The sequence below is a fragment of the Pungitius pungitius genome, chromosome 5 (genome assembly GCF_949316345.1).
Source record: "Pungitius pungitius chromosome 5, fPunPun2.1, whole genome shotgun sequence".
Lineage (NCBI taxonomy): Eukaryota > Metazoa > Chordata > Actinopteri > Perciformes > Gasterosteidae > Pungitius > Pungitius pungitius.
In genome coordinates, this window is record NC_084904.1 from 2344532 (window position 1) to 2367575 (window position 23044).

The 23044-nt window shown below is 45.5% G+C and overlaps 1 protein-coding gene across 3 annotated transcripts in view; it reads right to left on the reverse strand.

The window, feature by feature from the left end:
• Positions 1-9312: 9312 nt before the first annotated feature.
• ptch1 (patched 1) overlaps positions 9313-23044 on the reverse strand; it is a 42701-nt gene continuing 28969 nt past the window's right edge. For 2 of the 3 annotated variants that reach the window (XM_062562261.1, XM_037483186.2), the window contains 8 exons: positions 20362-20545; positions 18406-18686; positions 16811-16948; positions 16568-16710; positions 13151-13250; positions 12639-13010; positions 11976-12531; positions 9313-11874 (listed from right to left, as the gene is read on the reverse strand). In XM_062562261.1, the coding sequence (XP_062418245.1) occupies positions 11977-12531; positions 12639-13010; positions 13151-13250; positions 16568-16710; positions 16811-16948; positions 18406-18686; positions 20362-20545 (1773 nt within the window). In that variant the 3' untranslated portion in view covers positions 9313-11874; position 11976. Of the gene's footprint in view, positions 11875-11975; positions 12532-12638; positions 13011-13150; positions 13251-13696; positions 13733-16567; positions 16711-16810; positions 16949-18405; positions 18687-20361; positions 20546-23044 lie in introns of those variants that run through there. The other variant, XM_062562262.1, reaches the window with a different exon arrangement.

A 23044-nucleotide genomic window follows, 5' to 3' on the forward strand; every position in this document is an offset into this window, starting at 1 on the left:
CCAATGCTGCTTGAATACTGCTCAACATGCACGTGCAAGCCATGAGCTCTGTATGAATGTTACCTGTGGGTGTGTGTGCGTCTGTGCATGTGTTTACAGGTGCGTGCACGCACATATGGTGCAGTTTGGTGCCTGTGGCCTGCGTTGCAAATAGCACATGGAAACTGTGTGTACAAACGTCTGTGAGGTGCAACGTCTCTTCTATGTCTTGAGAAATATTTCTCACCACATCTAATTTAGTCTAATTTGAAGTTTCAATATGAAAAGATTGTTTATATTTTAAAAGTGTTTAACGTACCAGTAGTAGTCTTTATGATTATTTGTTATCCTTTCACTTCCGGGTGCTTCACAAAATACTTTGAATATATTTAAAAATGGGTTCACGACAATATTTGGATCTCTCACTATACACATTTTATTAAAAACTGTAAAACCTTTCCTGGAATAAAGTATTCAGACGTAACATATATATATTGGTGTCCGTCAGTAAATGTCCGTTGATTGCAGCAGTCACAATCTTAAGCCATGACTTCCTTATTCTCCTTTTTGCTTCTGTCAATGAGCCACAACATGTGATTGTTCTTTTTCAATCTGGAATAAGCAGGTCCTTTATTTTCTATTTTTCCCTTCGTAGCCAAGGTAATTTTGGAAGCGCATCACCTGACAATTAGAGACAATAAATGTATAATACATTTTTTAGTGTTTTTAGCTCAACCCGTGTTACTCAGACATGGACTGCCACAGCTGCTGACAAATTAGTGGGTCCTGATCCAATTTAATCCTATTACCGGTTCCGATCCAGACCAAAGCCATTATCATCCTGGCTCTGCTGTTGTGGCCGCAGTGCACCACACAGCAAGCCTTGCTCCGTGTGATGGCCTGTGCTGCTGTGTGCGTGCGGTGGGTCTCCTGCTGGATACCACAAAAGGGAAAATATGAGCTCTGCGATAAGCAAGATTGAGCTGTGTTTGTGTGCTCTATTTTATTCATTCTTGCACCCCATTGGGCGTTTTGGAGCACAAAACCTACTTTATCCTCAGCTTTTTTTTAAGACACACATACGAATGCACACTTTCATCACAACCAAAATCAATCTGCGGAATATAAGTGTACATCGTCACAACTCGGATGTTAAGCTCGTTCATGCTGTACATTCTTAAACTAATGCAGAAATGGTTTCAAAGGCCAGACTAAGGTCAGTTAGCAAACAGTGAAGTGGAGACACAATTGGATTGGATTGATAATGTCCTTTCACTAACAACATTGCTTTCACACCCCTATTTGTTTACTTTGTCATTTCCAACTTGGCCCTTGATTTCTGCTTTTCAATACGTTTTTTGCTTTTTCTCTCATGCATCTTCTTCTTTTTCTTTCTCATGAAAGCTTGTTCTCTCCGTGGGAGCTATCACGCGCCGTGCTAAAAGTCTGAGTGAAGACGGCGTTCGACACAACTCCAGCATTGCAATCACGTCTCTGTCACTCAGAATTAGTCTCACCCTTTAAAACATGTGAACATTTGTGTATCTGCGTCTGCTTATCAACTCTGGTCTTTGTTTGGATGAAATTGCTGTCCCTCTGCCCCGAGAACAGTTAAAGCTATGGAGGGGGAAAGGAAGGAGACATTCAAATTAAAGTAGAGGAATGTGCCGTATAAAATCTTTAGATCCGTTTGGGCTTTACTCTGAATGTCTAGCTGTGAGTGAGAGAGAGAGGTAGACAGAGAGGGAGAGGGAGAGAGAGAGATGCAGCGAATAGAGCAGTTTCTGAAGATAATGGAAGAGCTGCCAGAGGTGTTTCCAGACAGAGTCCAGCCCTCATAAATGGATTTGTGACTCACGTAAAAGTTTAAAGGAGCTTTTTTTTTGGGTCTGCCTGCATTCGTGTGGTTGTGTGTGTTTTTTGTTGCTTTCTTTGGTTCGGCGTGCTTTTGGGGGCTCATTTGGGTCAATAGTTTGGTTGCCCCGCAGTTAATGTCCCATAAGGTTTGACGCAGCACAGTTTTCATGAAAACAAGAGACAAGAAAAACAAATATTTAAATATTCATTTTTATATTTTAATCCTTTATCATCATAAAGAAACCGGCTGAATTGTGGGAATGAAGATCAACTTGGGTATTGACAACTTTTCTAGTAGTGAAAACAACCAGCACCTGACACAATTTTGTCTGTTTTGCTTATTTTTATGCCACAACCGCCTTCCCCAGTGTTTTACACACAACCCAATCAAATTTTACACATCAACACAAAAAACACCTGAAAGTAGGAATAAAAACGCAACACAGAGGCACCTTAAAAGGAAATCAAGAGACCTACGTAGCCTTTACAGTTTAGAGGGCTTCAGTCTAAAGCCTTACAATGCACAGAAGATGTGTGTAACATCCTGCCTTGAGCATCCTACCTTACATAGCCCCTTCATTCACACCCAAGGGACTTAAACACGAGAGTACAAACACATGAGTACAAACAATCGGACAATCATGTAGAACAAATATTTACAGCATCCTTCTTTCTCTTTCGTGCACAAACACGTGTTGTCCCAAGGACACACACGTTTTCCGGGCCTTTTTGAAAGCATGCTTGTTTATTGCTGTCAGAGGAAGCTGAGGATTGGTTGAGAAAGACAGAGATGCTCTGTGACCAATTTGAAACAGAACCGGCCCATACGCCTGTTCACATCGGCACGGACACACACACAAATACTGTATTTAATCATGAACTGAGTTTTCCCAATTATGAATTACATTAACACTTTTGTTTGTTTGTGTGAACATACAGATGGTAGACAGTCAGTATTCTGCTTTCATGTGTGTGTGTGTGTGTGAGAGAGAGAAAGAGAGAGAGAGAAAGTTCCACAAGTTTATTTGGTTCTCCCTCTGATTATAGATGCTTGTATATAACACAGCTGCTTGCCACACTTGGGTAATCAACCAGTAAGAAGAGACCAAGCTGAGACTGTACATGTGCAATCAGTCAGTAAGAAAATCATTGCCAATAAAACTGCAGCTGTTACATCTAACCTCTCACTTCTAATTGTCCCTTTCACTGGCAGATCATCTCTGTCATGCCTCTATGATTTGGTTAACAATAACGATGACACCGTCACAGGTTTCTGAAAACTACTGATAATAATCATGCTCAAAAATCTGGTGTACGTACAATGTGTTTAGTTGAAAATTGGAGCAGAAAGGAGGGACACCATTTTAAGCACATCACTCCTGGCTGTATCGGAGCCCAGATGCCTCCACTTGACCTGAAAAATCGCCCCCCCCCCCCCCCCGATACAACTTTTGCCATTGGTACTGAGATGTACTGTTTCATACACACTCTTAAGGCACCGCACAGAAACACACACACACACACACACCTGCTTTCCATTAGTACGGTAGATTGCAGGGAAATTGAGAGGGAGTGTTAAACACACACACATCCATCTATCTGCCCCTCTGTCCACGATAATTACACACTTCCTGCTCTAAAATCCTTTCTCCGACAGCTTCCACTCCAATCATGTCTCTGTTGATGTTTCGAGTGTGCATGTCTATGTGTGTGAGTGTTTGTGAGAGGATTGGACCACAAGCTTGATTTGGTTCATCAGTGGCAAAACGGTATGAGAATATATGATATGAAGGAAAATAACACACAGCACTGCTGTTTAGTTGAACTGTTTCAGATGTTTATTTATTTGTGTGTGTGTGTGTGTGTGTGTCTGCAGGTGCGTGTGTTGGACTTGTGGTTTGGGCAACCTTCACGAAAGAGTTTTTCTTGCTTCAAGGACACGTCGACATGCGCACAGGAGGCTTGGGAACCTAAATTGACAACCCCCCTCTGCCATTCAACGTTCCCTCGGTGTGTGTGAATACCGTACACACTGATCTATCGGGCATGAATGTGCTCATATCTTATATATACATATATATATATTTACTGTGCATGTGTCTGTGCGTTGATTCAGTCTGGGGCTCCCTCTCGGGTCCTCGGAGCTCTCCTCCAGCCCTGTTTCTCATTAGGCATCTGTCATGGTGCCAGAATCAATAAGCACCGATGGAAGGGGAAAAAATTCGCCCCTCTCCTCTTTGTGAATGAGCAGATCATTAGCAAATTCCAGAGTGTTTACCATCATCACCAAGGAAAGACCTTCCTCAACTTTACTGTACTTTTAGTAATTTGTACCACTATTATTTCCTTTAAGACCTACATATGAATACCTTCCTCGTTTGTACAAAGTGTTAAAAGCATGTGAAGTCACATCCTCCAGTTTGGGCTTTGCAGAATCCTGTATTCACTCAACACTCCCAGCCACAGATGAAAATATTTAGTTCTGGGTTTCTCTTGGTCTCTCGTTCTCCCTCCTCTGCCCCCTTTGTGTTTCAGATGACGCATCTGTTTCCATACGTTGTTGCATGTTTTGCTGGCCAAGACATACAGCATAGTTTAAACAAAGAGGTGGGTGGTGCGTGCTCATCTGGTGTGTGTGCGTGTGTGCGTGCGTGCCACCAGGACTACATTAAACAAAAGGAAGAAAGGATGACAACATCCAACCTCAGTTTGTCATCTTGAGTGTAAACGGCCGTACATCATGCTAACATCTTACATGTGCTCGGCCCATCACAGCAGTCACACACTGCCGTGTCAACACTGCAGTAATGAAAACAAAAAAACGGAAAGAGGGAGCGGGGGGGAGGGGGGGGGGGCGGAGGGGGACAACGGCAGATACGAGGTGAAGAGTGAAGTCTGATTGATGCAGAAAATAGGTGAAGGAAGGGAAAGAGAGAAGCAGAGCGCTGGATAAATGCTTCCAGTGTAAGCGGAAGAGGGAAGATGATGACGCTGTCTTGGCACCGCTCCGCAGCACTCAACTGTGACACAAAGAGAGGGTGGGTGGGTTTTCCACCTCCACAGAATAAATGATGCGAGGGGGAAATGGGAGTAAACAACATCAGTCATTATAATTACTCTCATACGGCTACTCCCATCCACCATCAACCATCCTGCAACGCCCCCCCCCCCCCCCCCACCTTCACTCTCTTCCTCCCGCCATTTTCCATCTGTCTTTACTCCCAAACCTTTTTTTTTGACTCCTTCTCAATGACTTGATTGCACCTTTTTTTCTTCATTCTCTCTCTCTCTCACGCTTTATCTCTTTATCGGTCCTTGCCACGATGCATTTCCTCTTTTTTGATTGTATTGTAACTAACCCACTTTTTTCAGACCTCTTAACCTCCAACGTGAGTTGGGTGGTCTGAACCTTCGCCGCACAGCAGAAGCATATGAGGCTGTGAACATTGGTGAAAAATACTACAAATGACACATCAGCATTTCATTCAGCCTGTTGTCTGAATTCAGCAACAACAGCCAGCAGTAATAATAATCTTGGCCCATTTCTTGAGCTTTTTACTGCGGACAGTGAGGGAGATACAATCTTTGGCTCTTGCGGCAGAAGCCTTTGAAAGCAGCTGAATGCATAGTGAATCATGTCATCTGTTTCTAAGAATTGGATGTGGTTCCCTGGCTGTGTTGGACCTCTTCGGCGCTCTGCCTCCCTCGCTCTTGTTCTCTAGCCCACTGCTGTTTGGATTCCTGGAGAGCTGTAGTAGTAGTGAGTGAGTGAGGAAGTCAAAAGAAAGCTTTTCTACGAAACATATCATGTGTGAATGATGTAAAACTAAAATATGGGGGGGTAAAAGGGTTAGAATGATTATCTGAATGTTATACATCCATTTTAAAATGTATTATGTAAAAATATGGATGTGAATATCTGAGTCTACTGGCATGCAAGTGGCTCTATGACGCTGAGCTTAATACTAAGACGGCATACCAACCCGCGGCTACTCAACAGCTGTAATGTTGACCAGGTTCCCCGTCTTTCTTTAACTAAAAAGATAAATAGCACCAAACACAAAGTATAGCTGAGGCTGATGGGGATTATCCTTGAACAACATTGAATTATTCAATTCATTTGAGATAAGAGATCACTAAAGTCACCAGAATCCATCCTGAGTGGGATGAAAATGTGTGGGCAATACATCCAACCCAGAGCTGTGGAGACTAAACCTATAATGGACCAGATAATAGGCACAATCCTATAGGATTTATAAACTGTGTTGATTTTTTTTTAATACTTTTTTATACTAAAAGAAATGTATATATAAGTTGCTTCTCTGTGCACACTTGGGGCATGTTAAAAGCAACTCAATCATCTTCTTTCATCAAAAATGACTTCAGAAAGCTGAATTCCAACGGTGATTGCTGTCAACCACAACAACTGAGAGAAAAGAAGGAGAAGCAGAGCACAGATGCTCTTGCAACACTACTTAGCACAGATATACGCTCAGAATCCGTAGGCAGCCATGCATCACTGCTCTACATCGGGTCAGATGCCGAGCATAGTTCTCATGAGGGCTCGTTTGTTACAATTCACCAATGCAGCCTGCAGAACTGAGCTTTAACTTCAAGTTTATGTAAGTCCGGCCACCGGGGACTTGGACCTCACATTCTTTTGGATCACTCTTGTTGGGAGAACAAACTCCCTCTGTGGGAGATAAAGCAGTCAGCCAAGTCAAACTGGTCCCAGGGTTTGGACTGAGCACCAGCACCAAAGCCCGCCCAAAACCACCCACTGTGAGAATAGTATAGAACAGAATAGAAGAGAAATAGAAGAGAAATAGGATTTGTTATGATTTCAGAGCCTCTGAGAGGAGTCATACCATTACATGTATTTTACTAATGAACATATATTTTCTTGTTTGTTTCATCCATGCAGGAACACAGAGTATCGGAATGGCAGCTTTAACTTTGCAGTGGTTCAAGGCGTTATGCTAGGTTAAGTCATTTACCTATTTGTGTATTATTAAGTACATTTTTATCTGACAGACATCAATCAGCAACGTTTAGATTTTAAGTTCGTAATAGCTTACTCAAAGCCCACATTTACACAATTGTTATTGTATAATTATGTTAGTAACTACAGAAATATTTTGTTTCTGTCTTAAGCCCTCCAATGTAAATTCATCACACATCACCAATCTAATATTTGCAACCTGAGACACACCGTTGTTCTACATTAATTTGCTGTCACTCAGGTTTGAGCAGATTGGAACCTCCAGCTTCTCTGATTAAATCTGGCTCACAGTACTTGTCCGTACACATATTGTTTCAAATACACGCACAAAAGAAACACAAGTCTAAAGTTGAATGGTTTTCAAGGTGTCTGAGGATTAAAAGGTTAAAAAAAAAAAAGAATCTGGATCCGGAGTTGTATCAACACACCATGTGATGCTTCAAGTAGATTTATTCTTAAAACTTCCTTTTCTTATAAAGATTGTGTAGACCTGGCGGGAGTGTATGGGTGTGTTTGCGTGTGTCCTATTCAGTCATGTCAACAAAGCAATCATTCATGTCGAGGAGAGTATACACTCAGAGGATTTAGCCCTACCGGCAGGTGATGATGGAAAAAGCCTTTCAGGGAACGAGTGAGGGATGGAAATCTGGAGTGGGGGGGGGGGGGGGGGGGGGGGACAGTTGGATGTAAAAGAAGGACTGGAGCGGAGGAATCAATAATTCCCTTTTGCGGATTTCACTTTACAACGTGAAAAAAAAGCTTTGTCGTACAGTACATATCCGCTTCATTGTCACTAAGTCTGGGCAATGAGCCACCGTGGAACAGTCCCATTAGTCCAAGAGAGAAGGACCTTCTTAATTGCCTTTTTTCTTTTCCTCCTTTGTCCCCTCCTCCATCTTTCTCTCCCATCAACCCCCTTTCTGTTGGCTGAGAGGACAGGTACAGGAAACACTCATTCATTAACAACCTGGAGCTTGTTAGCTCCAGTGAAGCACTCTCCGCAAAATGTGTGGTTCCACCTCTGAGGGCAACTTGGAGTGTTTGTTAGAGGGCCAGAGGTGAGGGGTGCTAAAGGGTAAGGCAGGGCCAGAGGAGAGGTGGGGTGGGGGGGGGGGGGGTGTTGGTTTTGACCCAGAGGGGAGTTCTGGTGAAAGAGACCTTAACAACATTAGAACTCAATGAACCATATCACCTACAAACTTGCATGGGGTGGTCACAAATATTTCACCTTTCAGCCCTTCTGTGACACACTGCTTTCCACCGGGGAGTTGGACAAACTCCGAGATGACATACATGTGTGAAATCTATTCTAGCAAACACAAGGCTAACGTTTTAAATTTTTTTTATGCCATCAGAGATTGTCAAATGAACATATATATACTGTATATATATACACACACACGTGAGGCTGCACCGCTGCTCAGCGCTCCCATCGAGCAACGCGCTAACGGTGTCGAGCCCAGTTAGAAAAATTCAACCCGTGACTGACAACATCCTGCCACCCAGCTTTCCAAACACACCCTATCATTTGTACCATGTCGGTCTGTTCCTTTGCGTTGGTTGGACGGCATTCAGCGGAACAGTATACTCCTTATTTGGCTTTAAAAGATAATGACATGCCTCCTGCCTGCCTCAAACCGCTGAACCAGGGTCAGCGAGTTCCTCGGGCGTTTGTGAGGTCCGGGTTGAGAGCGTCGCTCGGGAGAAAAACCAACCCTCTGTTTTTAGTTTAGAGTGGTTTAGAAAAGGCTGTCGATATTAGCGATACATAAAGGTCACCTACACTTAATTGTGATCCGATCAAAGGGCTGCCAGCTCATTGGTTGGTCTAAAACCTTCGCTCACAGCCCTGGAGTATGAGAATAAATCACTGCCACCCATGCAGTTGACAAGGCACGTTCTCTTTCTCCCCATCAATGTAGCCCGGCTCAAGGCCACATGCCCTTTTTCATTACTCCGAACAGGCCAGCTGTATTGTAACTACAACCAATTTCCTTGCAGTCTATAAAGCTGTCAATCAAAATCATAAGGAACGGGGGGAGTAGAGGTGGGGGGGGGGGGGGTGGTGGGGTGCATGGGCGGAGCCGGGTGGGCTGTTGGGGAGGGCTCCAGACCAGATGTCAGAGTTTTACACTGCAGGACACCATGGAGGGAGGGGAGGTCATGTTTACCTGTAGCTATGGTTAGCTGTGGTTAATTGGGAATACCAGGCACGCAGGGGATTCTGTTGTAGTGACTCTCACTAGAACAGCTTTAAACAAGGAATCTATGGGAGGGTTTGATATTTTTTTGGAAAGGAAAGCACATTTGCTTGGACGAGAAGATAATGTAGTAAATTTGAAGAGACTGCTGCAAACCCCAAAAATTCAAACCATTCCTTCGACCACAAAACTCTTTGGAAAAAGAAAAGAACAAATTCAACTCATTGTCGGAGCAAAGCAATCGTTTTTAAGAATCCATTTATTAAAGTTATGAACAGAGACAAATAAGTTATAATATTTTTATTTGTTAGAATTCTATCAGTGTTTGAACATTATTATTTAGAGAGCTAGTACAATTTTCTACTTTCATGGCTAGCCTTTGACAAACCCATGGAAACAGCGGTCTCTCTCCAAGGGTCGGAACATAATACTGAAGGGGAGGTGTAGATGTTGTCTCACAAGACAGTTAGCAGTGAAAGTGTGCTCCTTAAGGTTCTTTTCTGTTATGGTATATCATTACATATAAACTCTTTAAAAATATACTTCTGTCAAATACCTTGACAACTACTATGTACACTACAAAAATAAATTTTCATATAAATAAATTATATGGCATACATTTATCTTTGTAACTGAAAACAGCATACATCCACGCCAACCAAGACCACAATGGCAGTCTGGAAGAACCACTGATTTTTTTTTCCTTTTAAAATCCTCTAAGAGCTATGATGAGACCTGTAGTGTAAAATGTTATATACTCTTTTCTTCCTATTTAACATTAGTAAGCACTTTATACAGATCAAACTCCATTAATGTAAAAACATTAAACTGTAATAGTGTTTTTTTTCAATAGACATAAAAATCCCTGCATTTGTTATCCACTGGCATCATGACAAAAACAAAAAGAAAATAAAACAAATATTTTATATTACAAAAATATAAATATCGCAATTGAACGTTAAACAGAAACAAACAAAAGAACATGTAAAATGAATAAAATAGTTGCCAGCTATCAAGTCTCTCCGCTACTGCCAATGTGACATCGGGAGAAAAAACCCCAAAACAAAACAAAACAGAACAACCTACTTCATGCAAGCAGCTGAAGAAATGTGTTGGGAAGGAGGAAACCTGCTGAACTGGTGGACTTCTGGGAAGAGCTTTACATGTTCAACAGGAAGTGAGAGTGTAAAGGCGGTGGAGGAGGTGGATGACGGGGTCAAAGGGGGCCGGGTCTTGAACCGGAGGCGTTACCGTCTAATTAGTGCCGTGGCAATATGTTGTGGATTTTAATTAGCCGTGGTCAGGGTGGACGTCTGATAACAAATTGGGGCCAGTCGTCTTAATGGTGTCTAAAGGAGGGCCAAGATAGAGTGAGAGGATGCACCAGCACACACACACACACACACACACATATATATAGACGTCTATACACATAGACTGTACATTGAGACACAGACATAGAGCACATCGTCAGGCCATATAGGTCTTATCCCTTAGCAGGCAGCGTGGGCTAGCTTATAGATTGGACAGAAATAAAGAGCTACTTGAGGCGAGATATTCCTGCAGAGGACGTTTAAATGCAGTCAAGTGCCATGTTGAATGAAGTTTTAGCTTATCCACGAGACAGAGTTAGAGCCCCGTGTTGACCCTGTTCCAGAATCAGTAACGTCAATGTCCCCGTGTCGACAAGAGTGATTTTTTTTTCGAGGTGAGTCTACTGCTCGTATGTCAGTATGCGAGGCAGAACCTGCTTTTGAGCCTGCTGCGGTTAAACCTTACACAACCACCTACAGTAAAATGCGACCAGAGGGCAGCCTAACAGACAGTGACACAAAGCTGAGGGCTGAAACAGGTTCCAAATGCAGAGGCGATAACTAACAAAACAAAAACAGCTTTGAAAATGTCTTCATATCTGCTCGTCTTAAATAGCACGCATAGCGTGTCAAGTTAAACAGTAATTGTTTCATAACTACCACAGGTTTGTGATAACAAAATGAATAGTTTAACATGCGTATCTTTATACAATAATGAACACAAATGCGCGCTCGCACACACACACACACACACACACACATATATATATATATATATGTATATATATACAGTATATACACAATAGGCCTGTTTGATTACTCTAACAATTTCCCTCAAGGTTAAATGGGTGTAAATGTTAGTCTATTCTGTGGGCGTATCCGACAGCTTCACATCATACAGCCCCACACTTGACTACGCACACGCACACACCCTAACGCACACACACACAAACATATACAAAAACCGATCACTTATTTTGTTTAAAGAGACATTTGCATAGAGTTATAAATGTAAATTCTTAAAAAAAAAAAATAATATTTTGAGCAGCAACAGTGAATGCTGACAGGTATTTTTGTCTAGATGAAGCTTCCTAATGGCACAGATCCACAGATGAGTGAGCAGTTATCAGAGATGTACCTCTGTCTCACATTTGCGTGCACACATTAACTCAAACACGCGCCCGCGCCCGCACACACACACACACACACACACACACAATATAAAATGGCGGCCCCAGTCTGTTATGAGGAGTTGTAACGCTCCTAAAATCATAGCTACTTTTTGCTCATATTTACATATGTATACATCTTTTAAATATAGATAGACATATCTAAGCCACTAGTTCACTGGGTTACAGTAAGATTGAGCACCAAGGCGGCAACACTGGCGAGTTCCTGGCTGCTTGGGGCCGAGGGTCCAGCGGAGCGGGGCTACGCTGGGCTGGACTGAGCCAGGCTGGGTCAGCGGGCTTAGTGATACACAGGAGTCCATCTTTGGCCGTTGTACTTCCGTCCTCCACAACTGGTAAAAAAAAGAAAAGAAGCAGAGTGTGTAGTGAGTTCTTTCTGATGGAAACAAAAGACGTCTGCACTGCGAACCAACTGAAGCGGTGTGAAGCTCACCTCAGCTCGCCCGTCTGCCACTGTCGCTGTCGTCTGCCTCAAACTCCCAGTCCTGAAGCTCCATGGCCTCCGCGTTGACCCCTCTGGCCCCTCCGTGGGTGTCCAGGGGCACATGTGGGTCCGGGGAGGCCGGCTCGGGGCACTCCGTCCCTGACGGGCAGTGACTGTCTGTTGCAGCGTATCCCGGGTGAGAAGAAGCGGGAGGCCCATGGCTGGACAACGGGGCCGGGTGGACAGCGACAGTGACGGAGGCCGACGCCGTTACCGTGGTGATAGGTTGGCAATACGGGGCGGGGTTGGGGGGGTGGTGGTGGTGGTGGCGCGGGAGGTGATGATTGGGCTGTGGGTTGTGGGACGAGCGGGCTCTGTGGCCTGCTGAGCGTTCTCTATGGCTGTGTGAGCCGCGGTGGCCCCCAGCCTCAGTAGCAGTCTCAAAAGCGTCCGTGCGCGGGCGGGCTGGGGGCGGGGCCTGCCAATGCAGCTGGCTCTTGGGATCCCTGCTGCTGTTGCGGTGAGTGGTCCTGGGCTGGGGCCCAGAATCACAACCCTGAGAGGACTGTGGAGCAAGGCAATCATTTATTTAGATATAATGAGACAAACAAGAACATATACAAAGAGGACAATCGTTACGTGCATGCAACACGACGCAGGACGTTCCCTTACCGAAGACACAGTATAGGCAGCAGGCTCAGGCGGTCTGGCCGAGCGCCTGTGCCCGGACCCCGCTCTCCTTTCCTCTTCTGTCCTGACCCCTCGGCCCCTGCTGGCCTGGAGGTGGTACTGTTGCTCGTCCGTTCGGGGCTGTCCTCTGTGCGACGGCAGGCTGTAGTTCTGCATCTCCTGGCTGATGCCGGACACCGTGGTGTTAGAGCTGTACTCCGAGTCCGACAGGTCCGAAGCTGCACCAGAGGCGGTGGTGGTGGTGGTGGTGGTGGCCGCGGGGGTGCGGTGAGGGCGGACTGAGAAGTGGACCACGTGAGGAGGGGTCTCTGGGGATGGAGTTTGTAACCGGCTACCACCATCGACTGGAGACACCTGGGAGGGGAAGGTAAAGCTTTATGTAGATCAAACTTTTAATTCCAACCGCTTTCACACTTTTAAATGAAGAGAGATCCCACACTATTTCTAGTAAACCTTGATCCATCTTACAAGCAGTTGTATTTTGAGGATCTTACCTCTGGATAGGGCCCAAAGTATGACAGTAATACTGGAAGAAGGACCAGTCCATTCAGCACTCCGAGAACAGTTAGAATGGCCAACACTGCGAAGAAATACCTGCAACACAGCAAAGGCACACACTGAAGTAGGCACCTCCCAAATAGGTCAAATAAGCCAAACATACACTACACGCACAACATCATTCATTCCTCTCGCCTCTTAAAAGATAGACAAGGTATTTACTATTTAAATGTGAAATGTAATGACAGGCACAAAAGAGGAAAAACAGAGTTGCCCAGGCCGACACACACAGACATGAAGAGAAACAGAGCCGACTAGAAAGAAAGAAAAATACCTGTGCAAAGCACAGAGGTTTAGACGTGGAGAGACATGTGCAAGATCAACCACTACACACGCCCAACATAACACTTCCACAAAGATGTGCGTGTCCGTGTGTGTAGCTACACAAACACACACACACACACATATATATATATAAAAATATATACATCCCACCAACATGCAGGCATACACTGGTTTTGAGGAGCAAAACAGAAATCTACCTTGCGTGTTTCTACTTCCTGCCAAAGAGGGTTAGTCTTTAAGAAGCCACAGAGAAGGAAGAAAAGGAGTAGCATAATTAGCCAGAGCTGGTTAATTCAAAGGCACGGGAAGAAAGGGAACAAAAAGTATTGGTGGAAGGGGGATAATGGGGGTGAGGGTACTCTCTCTTTGGTGTGTGGTGTATAAGCAAACATAGAGAAAACAAAGCATTGAGGAATGTGAAAGGAGGGGGGGAGGGGGGGGGGGACAGGACAGGGCCCCTCTCTCTCTTCTTTGCCTCTAAAAAAAGAGAGAGGGAGAAGCACACAAATGTAGTGAAGGGTATAGAATTTAAACAATTTAGTCTAGGAAGAAGGGGACCCTCAGAGTGCCTCCCCTCCCTGGTCTCTTTCTTTCTCTCACTTGTTGATTCCTCCCTCTCTCTCTCCCCTCTCCTTTCCGCCTCGCCTCCGTCTCCCTTCTTTTCAGCTAAGTCCCTGTGAAATTCCCGGCCACTCCACAATCCCCTCAGTCTAATTAAATCTCCAATGTATCAGGTAAACTCCCCGAATCTCCCCTCTAAATCCCCCCCCCCCCCCTCCCCGCCCACCTTTACTCTCCCCAATTGAGCTCTCTTCATTAGGGAGGGCTTTCCTTCTCACTTGTCCAGTGGAAGCTCTCAGGTAATCAGGGACACACTGTTGAACCATGAACACTTTACTCTCGACTACCCTGCGAGTGTGTGTGTGTGTGTGTGTGTGAGAGAGAATGTGTGTGTTAAGGTCTAAATGGGCAAGTTGAGGTGTAGATGCACTGGTATGCGATGCAGCTGGGCCTCAAACTAAACGCACATTCGTAACTAATCTGTGTGGGTGTCTATATCAAGGACTGTGTGTGTGTAGGTGTGTGTGTGTGTGTGCATGTTGGAAGGCAGGCTTTGCAAAGAGGAGCCTCAAGTGAGGAGAGCTGGTTCTTGTCTTCCCAGCATGGGTGGCCTCACCTTCACAATACGGCGACACTGAGTCTGACTTTACAACAGGATGGGAACTTAATGAAATGCAAAATGCATTTACTGGGAGTTCTGGTACGGACACACACACACTTGTATTGCTATCCGCTAAATTAGGCCATGTGATTTTCACATTCATTATAGAGTCAGTTAAAAAGAAGACAACCCGCCCACCTAAAATGCAGTTTTAAATCAAATCGTCTGTGAATGCACAATAATAACACTCGTTGTGGCTGTTGGTCACTTAAGTTAATAGTATACGTGAATGTATGTATAGGGAAACATTTGGCACGTGTTAAGCAAGGTCAGATTTCCCCACTGGGATGTATTCCCTGCGTCTTCTTAATCATACTCAATTTTCTGCCATTGACAGTAAGGTCTCCAATGTCAGTGAACTTTTGCCCAAAGTTCATGTTCAACAACATTTGTCAGCGATTGAGCACCGACAGGAAGTACCCATAACTTGACCTTTGACCTGGTCTCTGGCAAAGCTCTTCCCACACTATACACTATTGAAAGGCCACCCAACCATCTGTAATCTACTTTATTAGATTATCAGAACAGTTTCCCTAAGTGGAACTGAAATAACCGCGTCATCGCCCCGGTTAGTGTGTTCATACACGTCAGGGAGGGTGAACGCCACGCTACCTTTTAGGACACGCATGTGACGCACAGACATCTCCACATGCACGCGTGCAGCCCACATACCAGGCCGAGTGCCCTGCCGGGCTGTTTGGAGTGAAAACATTCACAGGGCTGACAGGGAAAGCCAGGGAAACATTTCTTTCAGCGCAAGCAGAAAAACACGAGCCAGGCCCCGTGGTTATTGAACCGTCCTGGGCCGCTGCTTTGTTTGCTCAGACAACAGCAGAACCTTTAAATGGAGCCCCGGGACTGAGCCAGAAACCAGAGCACACCACTGGAGGTGAGGAGAGAAGGCCTGTACGCCTCCATGTTTTTGTGCGATTGTTTGTGTGTCTCTCTCCAAGTGTGTAGCTGTGTGTGCTTTCACTGGCAGGCACGCCATCGTTGACCCCCATGATTACAAGGTCAGAGAGCAGGTTGGTATGTGTGTGTGTGTGTGTAGGCTTGTGCAGATGACAGAGTTTGCCTGCGCAACGATCACATGGACGCCAGTGCTGCCTTTTCTTAAAGGAGCAGGTCCACCAAATTCTACAGCTACTTCAACTTCCCATTATACTCCAGGCTTGAGAATACAGAGCATCATTCATTTTCCTCCATTGTAGAGTGGCTTGTCGCTACCTTTCAGTCTGATGCTTGCAACAGCACAAAAGAGCCCCCACAGTGTTTTTCGGCTTTAATTTCAACTTCTCCTGTCTTCCCACAACTGCCCTCTTGCCCCTCACCCTGTAACTCCTTCCCATGCTTGTAAATGTCTGGCAAGGGCCGTTAAACTAGCTGGAGGAGGTACCTGCTACCTCGCTCTCTTTTTTACTTCCTTTCCTTTTGCTTCCCCATCTATTCCCTCCTAACCCCCCCTCCTCTTCCTTCTCTTGACCTTGAACTCTCCGTTCTCCCCCTGGTTTCCCTTAAAATGTCAGGCATGAGAAACGTTAAGGGGAGAGGAGGAGGAGGATGAAAGAAAAGACACAAGAGGAGAGGAGGGTGGGGAAAGTTAAAGGCCGTGTTTACGTCGTTTCTTGGAAAGCATTTCTCGGAAATCGGGAAAAAAAAATGTATGTGTGGTAGGTCACTGGTAGCATTAAACGGGATGAGGTTTACAGCAAGGGAATATGAAATGAAGATGCGGGTGAAAGAGGAGAAAGAAACCAACGGTGATAGAAAGCGAAGACCCTTCATGCATGACTGGTGGCTCATTGACTGTCGCATCTCTCTCACGAGGCTTGCCATTCGAACTCACCTGACAATAAAGTCGAACTCAGAGCCAGCGAGCATCAGGACACCCAACAGGGTGGAGAAGGCTCCATCGAGCACGGGGGCAAACATGTGCTCCAACGCCAGCACGGCTCGCTTGTGGCGATCCCCTATGGCTGTCAGGAACGCCTACAGCACACATGCAGACGGAAAATTGGGTCACGTCATCAAGGTATGCATTTTTTTTTTTTTTTTTGGAATAATCGATATGTGTTATATTTTCACCAACCAGAGCGACATGGACGGTGAATTCTACTCCGATGCCCACAGAGGCGATGAGAATGACCACAGGAACAGCACTCAGCTTGATTCCCATCAGCCCCATGAAGCCAAACAGCTCCACAGTCATGAGAGAAAGAACCAACACCTGAGGGAGAAAGGATGAGACTTCTGTGAGACCAGAAGGGGATTTTATACATTTAATCATGCACAGGACAAGATGGATTAAGGTTAAAAACAGACTCCATTCCATGGGTCTTGCTCTCAGTTATCTTTAGGTAAAGAAATACCCATATTTCCTGCAATAAATTGTTCTGTGGAGCATGTCATGATCCTGAACATTGGCCTTAATTTGGAGGAAATGGAAATAATTTGCAATTAGAGTCCAAAAGATAAAAAACACACCTGCTATTGAAAGCTGTTCAGGCATGCTCATCAATTTATTATTATAATTAAAATGCCGAGAAGCACATCATAAAGGTGTTAAGAAACTGTACACACAATGTGTGTGTGTGTGTGTGTGTGGAGGCTTCAGTCAAAAGCGGGACAGGAGCTGGGAGTAAATGCCATTATCAGCTGACAGGCGTCAGGTTACATGGGGCCCAAGTCCTTTGAAGAGGGCTGAGGTGGGCAGGGGAGGGAGCCGTGTGTATGTGTGTGTGAGCGCGCGTGTGTGTGTGTGCATATACAATGAGCGATCCCAGAGTATGTCTGTCCAGCAATGGAGACCAAAACAAGATCACGAGTGACCACTCTAGATATGGTTGATTCCTAAGTGTAAACAGGTATGTCACTATTTAGGATGAATTTCTGTGAAAATAGCCAAAAGTTGTAGTTGAAGTTGCAGGGCTGGTCCTCGACAGAGAAAACGGTCACACTTGACACTGATCCACAACTTGTCTTTTGATCTCGCTCGTAAAAAGCCTAAAAGGATAAACGTGAGGTCCCCTCCTCCCCTGTTTAAGGGCTCGGGTGGCCTGGCCCCCGGCTTGTCATAAAATACAACCCACCAGAGAGAAAGACCAGGGGGGGGCTTGGTGCAGTCGTCTTTGTGAAATACGGACCCGCCTGTGTGCGTGTCCATACTGCATGTGCACAAGTAAATACACGTCTGCCCGTGTGCTTAAAGTGTGCGCGTGCGCGTCTGTGAGCCAGCGCACGTGAAAGCGTGTTTGCGGGCAACCTTGGAAACTCCTCTAGTGGCAGGAGGGGGAGCGTAGGAGTGGAAGGAGGATGGAAATAAAACCAACGTTTTTATAGGTTTAGAGTGGGAGCGAGTAGTCCGAGCAACTCTTTGTGTCCTCTCCCCATATATTTCAACGTCGGGGTCTGGGAGTGTTGGACCAGACTAAACAGACGGGCCCTAACAAAACAGCGCAAGATAAACACTGGTGTCTGAGGCTACACTAACACACAGCAGCCCCTTTCTCCTTTTTGACTCCGTCCCCTCTTAGCCGCCTTTTGAACCGCACGTAAAAAAAAAAAAAAAATTGAATTAAAAGGCCCGGAGGAAGAGGAAAGGCGAAGCGATGCGCTTGTCTAACGTGGGTAACAAAGAGCGAGCAGGTACACGTCGGTTTTTTTTAAACATCCTCCAGCACTCACTATGATGCCGGCGGTCCACGGGTTGAGCAGGAAAAGGGCGCAGACCAGAAAGGTGCAGGCGAGCACGACGCTGATGGACAGCAGGAGCCAGTGGCGCAGGCTGACGTACTGTTCCCAGAACAGGAAAGGGTAGCCGTTGGGATAGGAGGGGAGGCTTTGTCGGCTGTAGTTGCTGCAGATGGCGCGCACGCTCTCGATGGCCTCCACAAACTGAGGCGTTTCCCGGAGCCCGTTGAGGTAGAAGGGGAACTGTGCGTATTCGATGGGCTCAGCGGCCGGGACTGGATGAGGAGACAATGATCGGAAGGTTAATTGGTTAGAAGCAAAAGGGGGGAATAACTTGATATTTGTTTACCTGGAAGCACAACAAGTTTTTACTAGACCTGCAGCAATCAATGATGGTTTTGCACATTGGGGCCTTGGACACAGAAGCTACACAGCCCTGCATGACGACAACGGTCACATCTACGGATGATAGTTTGTCTATTCTAAGTAACTATCATTAGTCTTGGATCATTTAGTGCATCCGCAGGTATCATTTTACAAAACCGCAATATCAAGGCTTTCCCTCACTAATCCAACCTCGTTCCAAGAGCAGCTACGTGTGTTAGGTGAGTGTGAGTGTGTGCGTGTGTGTGCGTGCGTGTGTGTGTGTGGGAGGAGCCGTCTGAAACAGAGCTCCATTGACTCAAACCCAGCCAGTCTGTGGCCCAGTCTGGCTAATGAGGACCTATCAGTTCCAGACACAGTGGAGTGTCAGAGCTAACTGTGATTCACGGTAATTACAATGTCGAATAACCGCAATTACCACACCCCAAGAACCCCCCGCATAAAGCATAATGTAGATGCATAAACTCGCCTGTCACCCCCGCAACACAGTTCTATTTGGTGCTGTCAAAGCGGTGTGTTCATTCAGCTTTTTGCACGCTGTGTAATTAACAACACATTTTAACGTGTTTTGGGAATATCTGACCTTGGTGTGAGTGTCTATATTCCAAAGGGCCCGCAGGTCGTCACGGAAGAGCACTTGCTAACATGGTTCAGCCCGTTATAATGTCAGCTACAACTCTCCATCAGGACACCAGTTGGGCTTTTGGCCAACACAGATCTGCTCCAGGGTGCTTGTGCACAGTCAAACACGTCACGCTACTTATCCAATCATACCCAGCAAAGGACTTCCTGCTAGTTATCCGATTGTGCTTCCCACCCATACCAAGTCTGTCTGTGTTATCCAATCATTTTCCTCCCCCGTGGAGCACTTCCTGACTTGCACAAAATCACAGGCTGGGATCAAACAACAACATGACTGTACTTTTTATTAATGTGAGATACAGTCAGTGTGTGTGGCAGGGAAATGAGAAAAGAGTGAGTCGTGTTGTTTGGGGTCACTGAGTTTTAATAATGTGTGTGTGTGTGTGTGTGTGTGTGTGTGTGTGTGTGTGTGTGTGTGTGTGAAGTGGTAGGGCCCCATGGTAGACAGGATTATAGCATTCACCACAGGCACCATTAGAAGAACCACGGTGAGCTGTGTCTTGGTCCTCAGCCTTGCAACTTGAGCTCACACACACACACACACACACACACACAAACGCGCGCACACACACACACACACACACACACACAGCAGTGGTACTGTAAAATCTACTACCTCACTTAAAGCTAAGAGGCAGACAAGACCAATAACTCAAACCACATGAGGTAAACACTGCTCACATGTAGCAGCCACCTTATAAACTAAAAAATGTTGCAATCAAGATCAATGAGCCCCACAAAAAGTTAGTAAATGCAATTTGTTCAACTGCACCGTACAACAGGTATGAACTTTATCATTTCAAATTAGCTTTATAGTTGGAGCGAAATGCTATTATTGACATTTCCTTCCTTGGGTCAAACAAGAATTGCGCTGTAAGGCGTCCTGGTTTGAATCCTAGCATGTGTGGGCACACGCGGACTTACTGCTGAGACGTGTCTCGGGCATGGAGTCGGTGCGGTCGTGGAGCCACTCGGGGGGATGCGGGCGAATGTTGGCCTGCGAGGCAGCGTATGCCATAGGATCATTGCTGACCCAGGCGGTCAGGTAGATGTAGAAAGGCCCAGGATTGATGATCCCATCGGCATCCACGAGCCTCTGACGAGTCAGCTGCAAAACCCAGACAGGAGATCAATTAAAGTTTTGTTCTGTTGTCCTAAAATATTCCAACACCTATGTGGATCTAAATTAAATTCACTTTTTTCCAATTTACAATGGGCAGAGCCACAAAATAATTGAACATAGGAACAATTTGCAAATCGAAAAAGTGAAATTCAGGAAGAAAGATTGTTTTTGGCGGAACCAGCAGTTTTGCATCCGTTATGTAAACGTTGGACCCAAAAAAAGATATTGTAGAAATGATAAATATTTAACCAAAAACATTTTACAGGTGAGTTGACCACAGAAATGCTTATTTATACACATGCATGAGTGCAAGAGAACGGACTAGCTTTCAAAATAAGAGTCAAATATTAGTGCCTCTCTCTTTCCAACCAAAGAAAAATCAACACGTCAAACAGCGGTCCCCTTTCTCAGAATTCCCGTACTTCTCATCACGGCTTCCCAGAATTATCATGCCACATTAAAACATGGAAAATGTTGAATCAGCTTCTCCCTTTACATACAGTCGATATTGGCTGGCCAACAGGCCCGACGTCCCGACCACTGCGAATACATTTCTGATGGAAGCCTCGTAGCAATTTTCTGTCAGGAAGCAGCTGCGCAACCAACTATTCATTTTAATAGTGGGAAATGTACCAGTGCATTGATACATGTCGAATTAGACAAACTGCAATCCGCCATTATAGTTCCTTCACCTGTCGCTCAAAGCTTTTCATGAGCCTTGGCTGAGGGGCCGGGTACAATATTGTACATATGTACACACACACACACACACACATAACACAATACGGTGCGCTTCTGATCTACACGTTAAGAAAACAATCTCAGTCTTAGAAACCAAAGCTGGCTGATTAAACGTATATAAAAATTCTTTCTATAAGCCTGCAGGTAACCTGTAGCCACTATAAGGGGGGGGGGGGGGATGAGTGGGAGATTGAGGAGAGAAAAATTGCTTGAGTTAGCGTAACAATAAAGAAATTGGCTGGAGTCCCTCAGCGCGTCTGTGTGCAGTTAACCTGGTTGTTAACACTGAAGGAAATGCCACCCAGCAAATGGAGTAGAGCTATAAAAATAACACAACATCTGTACAAATGTTGCTCACACTTGCTTCCCCTGACCCCTGTCGGTACCCAGAATGCCCAGCGCCACCGACCGACCCTGCCCTGAGAAGAAAGGTCCTCTTTCCTTTTCTATTCCCTCCCCAAACCTTTATCTCTCTACTGCCTTCCATATAAATCCACACACAAACGCATAGATAGACAGACAACTACAACACGAGTCCCAGGCTAGGCCATAAGGAATTGATGGTCGCCCAGAACAGAGGGAAATGTTAGCAGCGGCACAACGAAGCCAAAACACCTTCTGCACAGATTCCATGGAGTGGCATATCAAAATAAAACATCTAGTTTTGCAATTTGCTAGGGTAGGAAAATATCTGGTCCTCATTTTAAAACACACACACACACACAGAAACAGACAAAAGTAGAACACACACACTCAAAAACATTCAAATGCACACACAGCGCTGCCTCTAAGAAAAGCACGTGTTTCAGCTCCCTTCATTGAAAGAGGACACAGCAGTGGAGCGCTGAGGGAGGGAAAAGGGGGGGGGGGGGGGGGGGGGGGGAAGGAATGGAGCGAAAGAGAAAGAGAGAGAGAGAGAGAGAGAGAGAGAGAGAGAGAGAGAGAGAGAGAGAGGTAGTGTGAGCAGGAGAGTTGGTGTAGGAGGGGGGGGGGGGGGGGGGGAGGGCTGGATTCCAGAAGATCTGGATTGAATTTAGCAGCGGGATACGCAACAACTGTATGTCTTCAAGCTGTCACAGGAAGCCCAGACAGCTCCGCCGGCGGCCCCCACGCCTCACGGCGAATACATTTCCCTCACAGGCACAGGAAGTGATGTCACAGGGCCGCACACCATGATTTGCCCCCGCTTCCTGCTCCGATTAGTAATAGCGGTGGGAAGAGAAGTACGCTGCTGCAATACCGCTTAATAGGTAAGAAAGAGCTAAGAGTCGGGTAGGTCTTCAGGCTGTAGACACACGCGACTTGAACTCGCCCACAAATCACAAACATGAATAAAAAGATAAGACACAGCGGAGCTATATGTCACTTTGGGGGAAATGATCTCAGTGTTGTTGAAAAGGACCTGGCTTGTTTGGTGAGTTTTCATCAATCTGAGCCAAGACTTTTGTTTGGATATTTCCCCAGGCTCTTATCTTGTGTTTTGTGCTGTTCCCAGCCAGAGAATGCAACTCTGTATCCATGCACGCTGTTTTATTTAGCTGATACTAAGCCTTGGCCGAAGCGTCCTCCGGACCTCCAGCCAAGGCCTTATCTGCTGCCTAGCTTGACTTCTGCCATTGTCACCCACTCCACAGTGGTGACTGGATCCACTTCAAACAGCTGTATTGCAGTTTTTCAGAAGATTATGATAGTTCTGTGTAACGTAGTCATGGAATCTGGATGCTTTTCTATGCAGAAAGTCAT